The 16,086-nt window shown below is 38.4% G+C and overlaps 3 protein-coding genes across 4 annotated transcripts in view; 1 reads left to right on the forward strand and 2 right to left on the reverse strand.

The window, feature by feature from the left end:
• Nucleotides 1-16,086, reverse strand: part of LOC111559126 (olfactory receptor 1L8-like) — a 397,653-nt gene that overhangs the window by 226,380 nt on the left and 155,187 nt on the right. The window lies entirely within an intron of this gene.
• The window catches only part of LOC111557539 (olfactory receptor 1L8-like), a 356,757-nt gene that overhangs the window by 185,483 nt on the left and 155,188 nt on the right, over nucleotides 1-16,086 (reverse strand). The window lies entirely within an intron of this gene.
• On the forward strand, nucleotides 9-6,703 carry LOC101093469 (olfactory receptor 1Q1). The gene is made up of 2 exons (XM_003995830.4): nucleotides 9-113; nucleotides 5,397-6,703. The coding sequence occupies exons 1-2, from the start codon at nucleotides 45-47 to the stop codon at nucleotides 6,339-6,341; spliced, it is 1,014 nt and encodes a 337-aa protein (XP_003995879.3). The 5' UTR covers nucleotides 9-44; the 3' UTR covers nucleotides 6,342-6,703.

The raw sequence follows: 16,086 nt of genomic DNA on the forward strand, positions 1-16,086 counted from the left end.
AGTGGATAGCTCTGTGCCACTGTCAGAACAAGACATCATGACACATGCTGCCTGAGGGAGGAAGGAAGTGCCAAGCCCAACCGACTCCAGTCCAGTCAGAGGCTCCCAATAAGGTGAGTCTCTGCACTCGGGACTGCATACCCAACAGCAGTTTCTGAGCAGTTCAGGCAATTCCTCTCTAGGCTCTCTGCAATTTCTGGAGGGATGAGCACCTTTCCCAAACTGGATCCTTTGCAGCGATGTGCACATCGTGAGGTTTGTCTTTGACTCTCTTTCTTCTCTTTTTCTCTTTCTTTCCTTTCATAGTGCCTCTTCCTTATGCCACCCTCACACATGCTATGTCTTCATGGACTCTCCCTTCCCTTATGAAAACCTAGCCACAAACAAACAAACAAACACAAAAAGCCCAAATGATTTACATAGTCAAGAGTATTTCCTTTCAGGGAAATTTTCCTGAGTCAAAGAGAAAATATGTGATGGAATGCCAGAAAGTTTCAATCACTTGGGGAGGTATTCATGGGTAGTCAGGATTGGATGATCCTACAGTGAACCCCTGGACATGGTCATCATCTTTGTCTTCTCTTAAAAATGGACCAAGACTTTTCTTTCCACTTCTAGGAACTAATGATCAAACTGAGAAACTCAGAAAATAGAGTAAGTCCTGTTATCCAGGTGCTTCTTCTATTTATAAAGGTCACTTTGGAAAGAGGCAACTCTTATTATCCAGAAAGTTTGTGATCTGTCAGGAGTTGTGGGGACCTCTTCTGTGATAGAATTCCTACAGGAGTTTAAAAGAAACAACTCTGCACTGTTTCATAGGACTTGTTAACAGGGCTTCTATGTCCATGGTCCCTTCTGCTGCTGGTTGTTGTTGTTGTTGTTGTTGTTGTTGTTGTTGTTGTTTTACAAAGGCTCTGTATTGAAAGCAGGTATTACTTTTTCCATTTCCCAGATGAAGAAACTGGGGAACCCAAAATGAGGTGATTTTCCTAAGGTCTCCAGAAAAATTTTCCTGGCCAATCTGGGACCAAAGCCAAAATCTTTTGGTTCCTGGATTAAGACCATTTTCACACACTACACTACTTTTTCTCCATCCACATCCTTTTAAAAAGCAAGTCATGGGGTGCCCAAGTGACTCCATTCATTAAGCTTCCAACTCTTGATTTTTGTTCAGGTCATGATCTCATGGTTTGTGAGATCAAACCCCACATCAGGCTCCGTGCTGACAGCAGAGAGCCTGCTTGGGATTCTCTCCCTTTCTCTTTGCCCCTCCCCCTCTTGTTCATTTTCTTTCTCTCTCTCTCTCTCTCTCTCTCTCTCTCTCTCAAAATAAATAAATAAACTAAAAAAAAGCAAGTTTCTTCTCTAGTAGTTCCGCATTCCTGGCTTCCCACCCCCTTCCACACCACATTATTCTCCTCTGACCATAGGGAGCCGATATGCTGCACTACTCGTCAGGCAGGATAATCTCCAGGAGCTATAAGGAAAATGAGGAGGACTCCAAGGTTCAGGGCAGCCCACCTTCCAACTGCTTCTGGGGCTTTCTCCATTCTTATGAGCAGCTTTGCCACAGGAGCTTTATGGGCATTACCCCAGGTAGCAGCCATAGCCTGCTAACTGTCCAGTAGAGACCATTCCCTTCTTTTTTTTTTTTTTTTTTTTTTTTTTTTTAATTTTTTCAACGTTTATTTTTGGGACAGAGAGAGACAGAGCATGAACGGGGGAGGGGCAGAGAGAGGGAGACACAGAATCGGAAACAGGCTCCATCCAGGCTCTGAGCCATCAGCCCAGAGCCCGACGCGGGGCTCGAACTCGCGGACCGCGAGATCGTGACCTGGCTGAAATCGGACGCTTAACCGACTGTGCCACCCAGGCGCCCCGCGAGACCATTCCCTTCTTACAACCTCCCTGAGAGGAACTGAGAGGAAACATCTCACATTTCCTAAACCATAAACTCAGGGCCACCTGCTCCTATTTGGAGGGTCCAGTTACAGTGACAGACTAGTTAGGTGATGGAAGTGCAGGATGAGAATAAAACATAGATCCTAAATGGGTGAGCTGGGACAGAAAGAGCATTACTTCTGAGTTAGCTCTGTGATCCAACCCTATGTTTAGTGGCCCTGGGGACATTAATCCATCCTTCTGGTTCTTAATTTAATGATCTGAAAATGAGAATAATATCTATTCTCCAATTCTAAAATGGGAATTAAACTAGAAAAAAACGTGGTAGACACCCATCACTGGCCAAAGTCACAAGATAGCATAGTGGGAAAGGAAGAAACAAAGAGAAACATAGAAACTGGAATACTTAGGGAATGTTTAAGAGATAGCATAGCCCAGTGGTTAAGAGCATGGACATTGAGGAGAGATGGAACTGAATTCAAATTCCAGTTCTACCATTTATTAACTCTGTGACTTCGAGGATGTCACAGAACCCCTTTGAGCTTCAATGTTTTCATCTATAAAATGGAAATAATAATACCTATGTCACATAATTTCTGTGGTCACCAAATGAAAAGCACATAGGTAAAGCTCTTAGAACAATACCTGGTTTATAGAAAGGGCTCAATACATGAGTGGCTACAACTTTTAGATCTCATGCATCATCATTCCATAATGAAACCAATTCAGAATAAGTCTATAGCATATTATGAATTTCCACATTGTTATAATTGAAAAGTCTTATGTTCACTCTCTTGAGTAGTATCATGGTGACATCCTTTAGTTAGAAATATAAAAGCAGATAGGCCAGCGGAGGTGAATAAATCCATTTCTAAGGGGCAAGAAGCTAAGTAAACCAAGTGGGCAGTGTGATGTAGTTGGACATTTGGAGAACTCAAGGTATCCAGACATAAGGTGACCACTTAACACTGAGTTATGCTCAGCAAGTCACTTCCCTAAGCTTTGGTTCCTCATCTGTGAGATGCGAATAGTGACTGTTGCAGCTGAAGTGTCTCAGAATAGCTCTGATGATTATATGACATAATGTATGTACAAGTGCCTTACAGAGAGGCTGTTCTTAATTAGTTCATACTTTTTTCTCCCAATAGTCTAATTGTGAAGTTTAAGATTTCTTGGGTTTAGACATGGACACAGCTCATTTGTGCACTGCCAACTCTGATTTCCTCCCCAAAAGCTATGGTTTATGACCAGCCCAGATCATTATGACAACCTTGTGAAGAAAGGCCGGACACACAGCATTTGCTTAGTTCTGGGAACCAAATTTTAATGACAGTGACAGTGTGGAGTAGGTTTGCTGTAGAGAGACCTGGATGACAGAAACACTCACTCCCAGAAAAACCTGGAGACCAGTAGAACAGGACTGAAAAATTGATAGGCTTAATTGCCAGCATTTACTGAGCACTTACCAAGAACCAGGAACTCTCACCTCATCCTCATAAACACAACTTCATGAGTGATGTGCTGTTAATACCCCCATTTTAGAGATGAGGAAACTGAGGCTCAAAGAGGATAAGTGACTTTCTCAAGATCATAAGGCTATTAAATGAAAGAGCTGGGATCCCAGACCAGTGTCTGGGCTTTTCACCACTGCACCGTCTGCCTTTTTTGACTGATGTTTAGATTTCTTAAGGGCTTTCATGTTGAAGAATAAACTTGTTCTGTAAGATTCCAAAGGGCCAAACACTGTCCAAGTAATAGGACTGAAACTAGTGTTACATATTATCAAAAATTATTTTTAATGGTGTGCTGACAATTAGATTAAGTCTCCTTCAGTTTTTTTGAGAGCAAAAGATTGGAAATCCCTTATCTAAAAAAAAGGATTTGCTATTGGTTATTAAAGTCATTCATTTTATTCATATTCTGATTGTTCCTTCATTTGACTTCTTTGAGGTTTTCTATCTTGAGTCAGTGCATCTAGTAAGATTTGGGATGAATGAAAATATGTCTTTCATTTGTTAGGCAAAAGACAGAACAATGCATAAGGTTCAAGTCATCTTGATGACAAAATGATTTCAGAAAAGAGAAACATAGAAGATCTGGAAACTGTTTCTCCTAAAACGTGTCTGTATATTCTTTGAGAAGTCTTTGGGTACCACCAGGGATACGCATTCCTCAAAATAGAAACTGTTGGACCAAATGACTTATGAAACCCTTTTAGTAGGTGGATTTCTCAGTTATGTAGCCCATCAAGAGGTCTTATTACCATGTATAAGGTGCCTTGGTTTTAATTTGAGGAGTCATGTTATACGGTATCACTAGCATAGTCTTTGGAGCCCAATAAACATGACTTTAAATTCAGATTTTTCCCTTTAGGGGCAAAACAAAACAAAACAAACAAGGTTAAACTTTCCATGCCTTAGTTTTTTAATTTTTAAAACTGGTGAATCTGTACAATTTGTAGTAGTGGTGATGTTGATGATAATGAAAAATCCACACCTCGTTATTTTGGAAAAGAATTAAGTCCTTGATCTGTCTATCAAAACCGTGTGTAGTTTATATTGGAGCACAAAAGTGATAGTAACTAAGCGGGCTTCTCAAATGTTCAAATCTATAAAAATAATCCTTTTTTAGAAAACAGTACAGAGCTTCCTAAAAAAATAAGATTATAACTACTATATGGTAGTTATAATCTGGGCCCCCAGGCCTGAGGCCCAGTACTATCAGTACTATAGGGTCCAGCAATTCCACTTCTGGGTATTTATTCACAGAAAACAAAAATACTAAATTCAAAAAAATGTATGTACACTTATGTTCACTGCAGCATTATTTACAATAGCCATGACATGAAAACAGCCTAAATGTCCATGGATGAATGAATGGCTTAAGATGTGGCATGTACACACACACACACACACACACACACACACACACACACACACACACGAATGCTATCCAGCCATAAAAAAAGGAATGAAAACTTGCCATTTGCAATGACATGGATGGACCTTAAGGGCATTATTCTAAGTGAAATAAATCAGATAGAGAAAAACAAATACATATGATCTCACTTATATGAGGAATATAAAGAAGAAAAAAAAACCCTCATAGATGCAGAGAACAGAGTGGTGGCTGCCAGAGGCAGAGGGCAGGAAGTGGGTGAAATGGGTGAACGGAGTTCAAAGGTACAGACTTACAGTTAAAAAATGAATAGGTCATGAAAATGTAATGTACAGCATTTTTAGCATAGTTCATAATATTGTACTGCATTATTTGAAAGTTGCTAAGAGAGTATATCTTAAAAGTCTTCATCACAAGAAAAAGAACTTGTAATTATGTATGAGGATGGGCATTAACTAGAATTATTGTGGCAACCATTTTGCAATTTATACAAATATTGAATCATTATGGTGTATACCTGAAACTAATATAATATTATATGCCAATTATATACCTCAATAAAAAAATAATAATCCTGTTTGTTCTTATGGCAACAGATGGTTAATAACAGCTGGACCAGTGTATCCCATTTTGTTCTCTTGGGCATATCTACCCACCTGGAAGAGCAGATCCCACTCTTTCTTCTTTTTCTACTGATGTATGCGATCAACATTTTTGGGAACTTTGCCATCATCACACTGATTATCTCTATTCCACGTCTCCACACCCCCATGTACATCTTCCTCAGTAATTTGGCTTTGGCAGACATCTGTTTCACCTCCACCACGGTCCCCAAGATGCTACAGAACATTTTCTCACCTACAAAGGCCATTTCCTACATGGGCTGCTTAGCCCAGACCTATTTCTTCATTTGCTTTGCAGCCATGGAAAACTTCCTTCTGGCTGTGATGGCCTATGATAGATACATCGCTATCTGCTACCCTTTCCGCTACCCTATGATCCTGACCAGAATGCTGTGTTCACAGATGGTGGCTCTGTGCCATATCCTCTCCCATCTTCATGCCCTGCTGCACACCTTTCTTATGGGCCGATTAATCTTCTGTGCAGATAACAAGATCCCCCATTTCTTCTGTGACCTCTACCCTCTGATGAAGATTTCCTGCTCCAGCCCCTACCTCAACACCCTGATGATTCACACGGAGGGTGTTATTGTCATCAATGGAGCTCTGGCTTTCATCATTGCCTCCTATGCCCGCATCATCTCAGTGGTCCTCCAGATCCCCTCGGCCAAGAGCAAATGGAGAGCTTTTTCTACCTGTGGCTCCCACCTCACTGTGGTGTCTATCTTCTATGGCACACTCACATGGGTCTACTTCCGGCCCCTTACCAGCTATTCAGTGACTGAGGGTCGCATTCTGACAGTCATGTACACAGTGGTGACCCCCATGCTGAACCCCTTCATTTACAGCCTGAGGAATGGGGATGTCAAGGGAGCCTTCAGAAAATGGGTGAGCAGAATGTGGACTTCTTCCTTTAGATAAAAACCCAAAACACAGTTCCCAGTTTTATCTATGATTCTGGGGAAACAGTTTTGCCCTTCGCATATCTGTTTCCTTTAGAACTTCTCAGAAATATCTAAATTAGGAACATATTATGGATTTTACCATTGAATATTATCCTGAACTGTCCCTTAATTCCAAAGCACATGAAACTATGTATTTAGTGTAAGCCACTTGTGTAACTTTAATTATAATTGAGAATGTTTTCTGGGTCTGCCATTAAACAACAAGGTTGTAACATTCTTAGATGCAGGCAACAGAAACCAATTCTGGTTGATTCATGGAGGAAATGAGTTCATTAAAAGAGTATGTGAAACTCATGAATTTCCAAGAAGGCTAAGCAACCGGGCTCAATAAAATAAACAAGACTTAGAAAGATCATATGGTCATAACCACAATCAAAATAATTTCCTAGAATTGGTCTGATGAGGTCACTGCTGTAGACTCTTTTCACTGTCGCGTATATCATCAACAACACTATCAGTACTAGCCATTTGCATAACCCCTGGAGGCCTGACAACCAGATGTGACAACCTCCAGAAAGAACTGCCCACTTCTTGTTCTTTGTAACAACACATCTAGATTCAAAATAAGGTGGTCCATGTGGCTGGCCAAGACTTGGTCATGGCGTCCATGCTCTAGTTCTCAAGGAAACTGGGCAAGCAATATTGCTGCTTTCATTATCTGTAAGTGGGTGAGAGGTTCTACCTCCCACCAAGACAAATGAAATGGTGGAACTACTCCAGTATGGGAAGAGAGACATAATGACAAATATCTACTATTTAGGGTCAGGAATTAAGCACTGTCACAGCTCTCCAACGTGCATTTTCTTAACCTTTATTATCTGCACCATTCAGGGATAACTTAAACTCTTTTTGTCTCAGCATGCTCCTAATCTTCTCTGTAGCTGATTTGTGGAACTTGCCTATATTACTGGGCATTTGCCAACTAATCAGTGCTAGAAATGAGAAATGGGTCCGAGAGCTAAGATGTCTATTAAAATGTCAATTCTTTGGTTTCATGGGCGTTTCCAGTTTCTTTCTGAAAGGAAAAGGTGAGAAGGACCTCCCAGGACATGGGGCAGAAATTACAAGGGCAGGCTGATTTATAGGCCATCAGACTGTAGAAAGTTTTATTGTAGGATATGAGCAGTTATAGCACTGAATTGAGAAGGAGCTAACATTGTGGTAATTTTGTGTAATGGGATAGAAGAATGGTTTCTTGGAACCTATATGTAAGTATTGGTCACCAATGAAACTGGTTTGAGGAGCTAAACTCCTTGAGTCTTTGACTGCATCAGGATAATAAATTCTTCCAAGGTAAAGAGGGCCCTGACACTTATAAAATGATAACAACAGAGAAATGAAACCAACTTTTGATTACTTAACTCTGGTTCTTCACACTTTCCAGGAAGTACCTAACATATCCAATATTTTTCTTCTGGATTATACTGTTTTCTTTTACTTTGTCTTTCTTGCCTCCTTGGCCTACCTTCCTCCTTTCTGTGTCTTTAGGTGGCAGTTCCATGGCTGATCTCCTTTATGCTTTACCAAATGATTTGCATCACCTGTTAGCACAGTAGCCTCTTCTAAGAAGCCCCAAATGCCCCTAGGGAAATAACTTTCTTCAGGTAAAGAAATGGACAAGAGAGTAAATTAATACATTAATAATTGAAGAACTGGAAAATGCTATGGAAAAATTTTGTATTTAGATAATACACTTCCACTTCTAGGAGTTTATCTCACATAATGGATATATATAATGAATAAATATATTTTATGTTCAATACACTTTTGTTTATGATAGTGAAAAATTAGAAATAATCTTCATGTATACTAATGGAATTCTGGTTCATTTTGTTTGGTAGTTAGATAGACAGTATTATCTGTTCACAATTCTTCCTTCCTTTTCTTTCTTTGTCATGGCTTTTCTGGGGCAGAATCCATATCTCCATCCCATTGACTTTGGGCTGGCTTTAGCTAGCAGTTTATGAACAGGCATAGCAAATGCTGCTTCCAATAAAAAGCTTTGAAAGGATTTAGATCATTTGGTTTGCCCTCTTGAGCTCTGGCATTCACCATGAGATAAAAAGCTCATCTCATGTAGCTAAAGCTCCTTAGCTTTAGTCTCAGAATGTGAAACACATAGAGCAGACCTGAACTTGACCCAGGACTGATGCACGGTTGCCTCTTCTAACCTGCAAATTTTTGACCAAGGAATAAATATCTATTGTTATAAGCCACTGAGGTTTGGGGAATGTCTCTTCTTCAGTACTTTGAAGGAAATTTCAACCAATACATTACACACATACCATGAACTGCTGTGCAGTCAATAAAAAGAATAAGGCAGATTAATTCCTGGCCTTGCTCTCAGATCATCAATAACCTTTAGGTACATACAGATGTCCAAACCATTAACCACCAGCAGTTTGTTCTTTTCTCCCATTATTTTTTTCACTTGTATGCTATTGATGATGATGATGTTGATGATCATGATGGTGATGATGATATACACACATATGGTGCTCATGAGCTGGTCGTTATTATGAGTGCTTTACATATATTTTATTCATAAAATCCTTTCAACAACCCTAAATTATAGATACAATTTCTCTCTTCTTTACAGATGGGTAACTGAGGCAGAGGGTAGTTGAATCATTATGAAAGATTATTCTAGTGTAAGCCCTATAGTTGGCTTTTCTTTCTGTAATGCAAGTGCCTGACTTAACTCTGATTTTGGAGGGATCCATTTTAAAGGCTATCTCAAATAAGTACATTGCCAGCTACACTCCCTGCCACTTTCTATCCACCCACACACACACAGAATGCTCATTTGTTTTAGAGATCTTGATTGATTTAAATTAACTGACTATTTGGGCTGTTTGTTTTATTCTCATCCCACACTTTAGACTCCTGCTCTTATGTTTTAAATCTGCCCACAAAGTGAACTTGTGAAACCCTAGGCCCCTCATTTTACCTCAATAAAAACAGAACACCAAGCCCAAGCTCTCTCATGCTCCCTTTCTACCTGTGAACCTGCTGTGTGCTCTTAGGTATGCTGTGTGCTTTCCAGGACCTGTGAGTAATAAACCTTTTTTTTTTTCCAAAGTTTCCCAGTGCTTATTACTGAGGCCTCTTGCAATTTATAGTAAGAACCACAGGGGTAGGTCCAGCTACAACACTGGTTATCAACAGCCTGAGAAAATAATTACACAGCAAGTAATGACAAAAGTGGGATTCTAATTCATGGTATCTGGCTCCAAAATCCATCCCCTTAAACACTATCCTACACCATCTTCAAGAAAGCCCATTAGCATTTCTCTTGGGTTTCTGTACTCTGTTTCATGCTGACCTCTTCAAGGAGAATAATTTCTGGAAGATAATATGTTTGCACAAAAGAGCTACTTACTTCTATTGTGTCAGTGTAATTATAAATACTGTACTCTTTATCTCCCAAAGGTGTGTGTTTCTTTACACCAACACTTAACTATCTGAAAAGGAAATCAAGAAAACAATCCCGTTTGCAACAGCATCAAAAAGAATAAAATATTTCGGAATAAATTTAACCAAGGAGTTGAAAGATATGTACACTACAAATGGTAAAATGCTGATGAAATAAATTAAAGCAGACACAAATAAATAGAAAGATATACCATGTGCATGGATTGGAAGAATTAATATTGCTAAAATACCAATACTACCCAAGGGGATATTCAGATTCAACACAATCCCTATAAAAATTTCAAAGGCATTTTTCACAGAAAAACATCCTAAAATACTTATGGAACAAGAGAAGACCCCAAATAGTCAAAGCAATCTTGATAAAGAACAAAGCTGGAGACATCATATTTCCTCATTTTAAACTGTATTACAAAGCTACAGTAATCAAAAACAGTATGGTACTAGCATAAAAACAGACACATAGGCCAATGAAAAGAATAGAGAGTCCAGAAATAATCCCAGGCACAAATAGTCAACTACTCTTTGACAAAGGCACCAAGAACACACAAAGGAAAAAGGATAGTCTTTTGAATGCATGATGTTGGATAACCTGGATATCCATATCCAAAAGAATGAAACCTGACCCCTACATTACACCAGTCACAAAAATTAACTTGAAATAGATTAAAGATTTGAAATGTAAGACATGAAACCATAAAACTCCTAGAGGAAAACATAGAGAAAAACCTTCTTGACATTGATCTTGGTAATCTTTTTTTAAAAAATTTTTAATGTTTATTTATTTTTGAGAGAGAGAAAGAGAGACAGAGTATGAGTAGGGGAGAGGCAGAGAGGGAGATACAGAATCTGAAGCAGACTCCAGGCTCTAAGTTGTCAGCACAGGGCCTGATGTGGGGCTCAAACTCACAAACCACGAGATCATGACCTGAGCCAAAGTCAGACACTTAACCAACTGAGCCACCCAGGTGCCCCTTGGCAACCTTTTTTTTTCAATATGTCATTAAAAGAATGGGCAAAAAAATCAAAAGCTGACAAACAGGATTTCATGAACTAAAAAGTATCTGCACAGCAAAAGAAAGAATCAACAAAATGAAAAGGCAATGTATGGAATGGAAGAAGACAATGGCAAACCATATATTTGATAAGGGGTTACTATCCAAAGTATATAAGGAACTCCTACAATTCAATAGCAAAAACAAAGCAAATGAAACCATATATTCCTATTAAAATGAACAAAGGACCACAATAGACATTTTCCCAAAGAAGACATACAAGTGACTAACAGGTATATGAAAAAGTGCTCAATATCACTAATCATCAGGGAAATGCAAATCAAACCACAATAAGATATCACCTCACACCCATTGCAATGGCTATTATCAAAAAGATAAGAAATAATAAGTGTTGGCAAGGATGAGGAGAAACTGAAACTCTTCCACACTGTTGATGGGAATGTAAAATGATACAGCTGCTATGGAAAACACAGTATGAAAAGTTCCTCAAAAATTTAAAAATAGACCTACCACATGGTCCAGCAATTCCATTTCCAGGTATACACACAAAGGAAAGAAACTAGTGCCTAGAAGAGATATCTGCACTCCCATGTCCATTGCAGCATCATTGACAATAGTCAAGATATGGAAACCAACTATGTGTCTGTCAACAGATGAATGGATAAAGAAATTTGGGTATGTATATACAACGGAATATTATTCAGGTTTAAAAGATTATATCTAGTCATTTGTAACAACATGGATGAACTTGGAGGACCTTATGCTAAGTGAAATAAGCCAGACATAGAAAGGAAACAAAACTGCATGATATCTCCTAATCTAAAAGAATCAAATACTTAAGAAGCAGACAGTAGAACAGAAGTTACCAGTGGCAGAGAGTTGGGGGAAATGGGGAGATATTGCTTAAAGATACAAAGTTGCAGTTGTGTAGGATAAGTATGAAGTCTAGAGATCTAATGTACAGCATGATAAACATAGTTAATAATATGGCACTGCCTATTGAAAATTTGCTAAGAGATTGGATTCCAGGTGCGCTTAGCACACACACAAATGGTAACTATGCGAGGAGACGATATGTTAATTAGCTTGACTGAAGTAATCACATCACTATGTATGTCTGTACCAAACCATCATGTTGTACACCTTAAATATATAAAATTCTTATTTAAAAAATAAAATAAATAAAATAAAAAATCTTTCTAGTGTTCCTTCCTCACTCCTTGATGACTTCAGCATCTGATTCTCTGTCTCCACCACTATTTAATTCTCACATTTGGAAATACCAGTATCCATCAAATGGTTTATCTAGCAACTTGGATTCTCCATTCCTACCCTGTTTAGCTCCAGCAATCTTTTCCTTCACCTCATCTCAGCCACCCACTCATATGGTTATATCTTAGACTTTGCTATTACAAGCTCTTTCACCTGACTTAATTCAGATCTCCAACTCCATCCATTCTCTGACACTGCTGAGATTACCATTGCTTGAGATTGTTTTTCATTATCCATCACTTCATTCATGCTCTTCTTTCCCACCTTAACAAGAATATATTTTATGGTCCAGAACTGTAACCATCTTCTTGAAAACACCCTTAGTTCTATCGTCTCATTTTGCTCTACCTGGCAAAATTCTAGCCCTAGGTAAACCCAACATTTTGTTTTGATGACCTGAATATATTTGGAGAACATCACCCAATCATGCCGATTTAATATTAAGCTTCTGAACAAAACACCAATATTGGCAGAGTTGGGGCTTACCATAATATCTCCTAGAATTTCACTTTCCCAAACTCTAGCATATTCCACACATTTCTTTCTACAATTCTCTAAAACAACCCTACTCCCACTACTCTCTATTGAAGTCTCTTCAAATACATGACACCTTCCTGCCATCAAATCCATCAGCCCACCTACAACTGAACCCATGATTGCTGACTTCCTTTTTGTTAGAGGGGGAAATGTGGCTCAGCCCCTTGATAAAATCATCCCCTATGATTTGATATGAATCCTCTTTTGAGGCCTTTATTCTTGCAATTAAATACTTTCTTTCTTGAATTATTAATTTTTAATTACATACTGGATCATTTCTATCACAAGCAAACAAGCTTAATATCTTTATCCTTTACAAAAATTAAGAAGAAATTCTCCCTTGACTCATGTCCTTCTCAAATTACACACCACTTTTTGTCTACCTTCTCAAAAAAACCAAAACAAAACAAAACCAAAAAAAACTATACTTCAGAAGTGTCTATCACCACAGCCTCCACTCTCAGTTGCAATTTTATCATAAAAGGAATGTAATTAGAATTTTTCCCTTAACACTTCACTTAAGTACTCTGATTTTCAAAGTTTCCAGTAATCTATATCTTGCCAAATCTAATAATCAATTATGTTTTCTTTAATGACCTCTTAACTACATTTGAGTGAGTGAGACTCCTGTATTCTGGATATACTCTTTCCTAGGATTATTACATACTAAATTACCTGCCTTCTTTCTACTAATGGCCACTTGTCAGTTTCCTTTCCTACCTCTACTCCCAGACCTTTAAATTTTTATGTTTTTATTTATTGAGAGAGAGAGAGAGAGAGAGAGAGAGAGAGAGAGAGAGAGAGAGAGAGAAAGAGACAGTGCAACTAGGGGAGGGACAGAGAGAGAGGGAGACACAGAATCTGAAGCAGGCTCCAGGCTCCAAGCCAGCTGTCAGCACAGAGCCTGACACAGGACTTGAACTCACGAACTGTGAGATCATGACCTGAGCCAAAGTTGGACGCTTAACCGACTGAGCCACCCAGGCGCCCCTGAGTTCCATTCCCAGGCCTTTAAATCTTTAGGTGTGCACCTATCTCAGGGCTCTTCTCTTTTCTATATTCTCTTACTATGTGATTCTATCCAGTGCTATGGCTTGAAACACGATCTACATTTGGTTGTGACATTTCTATCTCAAGACAAGATGTCTCCATGAGCCTCAAGAATTATATATTCAACTGCCTATGAAATATCTCCACTTGGGTAGAGATCACAAAATTAACATGGCCATACAGACTTAGTGATTTTGCCCCCCTCCCAACCGAATCTGCATTACTTCCACCTACACAGAGACTGTCACATATATTAGAAATTAGCAAAATGATTCCATCCACTTCCACAGTCCATCCTTGATTCTTCTTTTTCCCCTGAAATATTACATCAAGTCTATCAGTGTGTTTAAACAGCTCCACTTACCTTTAGTCCCAAATCAGACCACCTACTTCTGGTGTTAGAGCCACTATGAAGACTCTCCCACCCAGTCTCTATTACCAGTGGCCTAGATTGTCTTTTATGAAGTGACATGAACACTCAGATGGAATAATTCAGTATAAATACTGAACTTCTTATTAGTACTGTGAGTTGAAAATAATGCGAGACTGTAAAATTATTACTGCTTTAAAAGAGGTTTAGCAGCACTTTCAACAGTATTCAAATTATGGAAAGAGCCTAAATGTCCATCAATGATGAATAGATAAAGAAGATGTGGTTTATATATACAATGGAATACTACTTGGCAATGAGAAAGAATGAAATCTGGCCATTTGCAGCAATGTGGATGGAACTGGAGAGTGTTATGCTAAGTCAAATAAGTCATACAGAGAAAGACAGATACCATATGTACCAGAAAGACAGATACCATATGTGGATTTTCAGAAACTTAACAGAAGACCATGGGGGAGGGGAAGGGGGGAAAAAGTTACAGAGAGGGAGGGAGGCAAACCATAAGAGACTCTTGAGGACTGAGAACAAACTAAGGGTAGATAGGGGGTTGAGGAGAGGGGAAAGTGGGTGACGAACAGGGAGGAGGGCACTTGCTGGGATGAGCACTGTGTGTTGTATGGAAACCAATTTGACAATAAATTATAATTTAAAAATAAAAATAAATAAAAATAAAAGAGGTTTAGGCTACTCCATGGTCCACTCAAAACTCACTCTCCTGGGTGAAACACCTGTACTCTGAAAACTATAAAACACTGATGAAAGAAATTGAAGATTACACAAATAAATGGAAAGATATTCCATGCTCATGGACTGGGAGAACAAATATTGCTAAAATGTTCATGCTACCAAAAGCAATCTATAGATTTAATGCAATCCCTCTAAAAATATCAACAGCATTTTTCAAAGAACTAGAACAAATAATCCTAAAATTTGTATGAAACCACTGAAGACCCTGACTAGCCAAAGCAATCCTGAGAAAGAAGAACAAAAGTGGAGACATCACAATCCCAGATTTCAAGATATAATACAAAGATGTAGTAATCAAAACAGTACTGGCACAAAAGTAGACATAGATCAATGGAACAGAATAAAGAGCCCAGAAATAAATCCAATATTATATGGTTAACTAACCTTTGACAAAGGAGGCAGAATATGCAATGGGAAAAAGTCTCTTCAAGAAACAGTGTTGGGAAACTGGATAGTAGCATGCAAAAGAATGAAACTGGACCACTTTCTTGCACCATACATAAAAATAAACTCAAAATGGATTAAAGACCTAAATGTGAGACCTGAAACCACAAAGATCCTAGATGAGAATGCAGGCAGTAATTTCTCTGACATTGGCCATAGCAACATTTTTCTACATATGGCTCCGAAGGCAAGGGAAACAAAAGCAAAAATTAACTATTGAAACTACGTTACAATAGAAAGCTTTTGCACAGCAAAGAAAACAAGCAATAACACAAAAATACAACCTACTGAATGGGAGAAGATATTTGCTAATGATATATCTTATAAGGGGTTAATATCCTAAATATATAAAGAACTTATGCAAATCAACACCAAAAAAACCCACCAATAATCCAATTAAAAAGGGGCAGAAGACATGAACAGACACACCAAAGAAGACATACAGACGGCCAAGAGACACATGAAAAGATGCTCGACATCACTCATCATTAGGAAAATGCAAATCAAATCCACAATGAGATATCACCTCACACTTGTCAAAATGGCTAAAATAAAAAACATGAGAAATAACAGCTGTTGGTGAGGATATGGAGAAAAAGAACCCTTGTGCTGTTGGTGGGAATTCAAACTGGTGTAGCCACTGTGAAAAACACTATGTAGGTTCCTCAAACAATTAAACAGAGAATTACCATATGATCAAGTAAGTCCACTACTTAGTATTTACCCAAAGAAAACAAAATCATGAATTCAAATATATATATATATATATATATATATATATATATATATATATATACACACATATATATGCA

The sequence above is a fragment of the Felis catus genome, chromosome D4, assembly GCF_018350175.1.
Source record: "Felis catus isolate Fca126 chromosome D4, F.catus_Fca126_mat1.0, whole genome shotgun sequence".
Lineage (NCBI taxonomy): Eukaryota > Metazoa > Chordata > Mammalia > Carnivora > Felidae > Felis > Felis catus.

Excerpts from the sequence above, each read along its gene's own strand:
- LOC101093469 (XM_003995830.4), top strand. The coding sequence starts at position 45 with ATGCTGCCTGAGGGAGGAAGGAAGTGCCAAGCCCAACCGACTCCAGTC. Across the intron at positions 114-5,396 it reads AGTCAGAGGCTCCCAATAAG|ATGGTTAATAACAGCTGGAC; the intron begins GTGAGTCTCTGC and ends TTATGGCAACAG.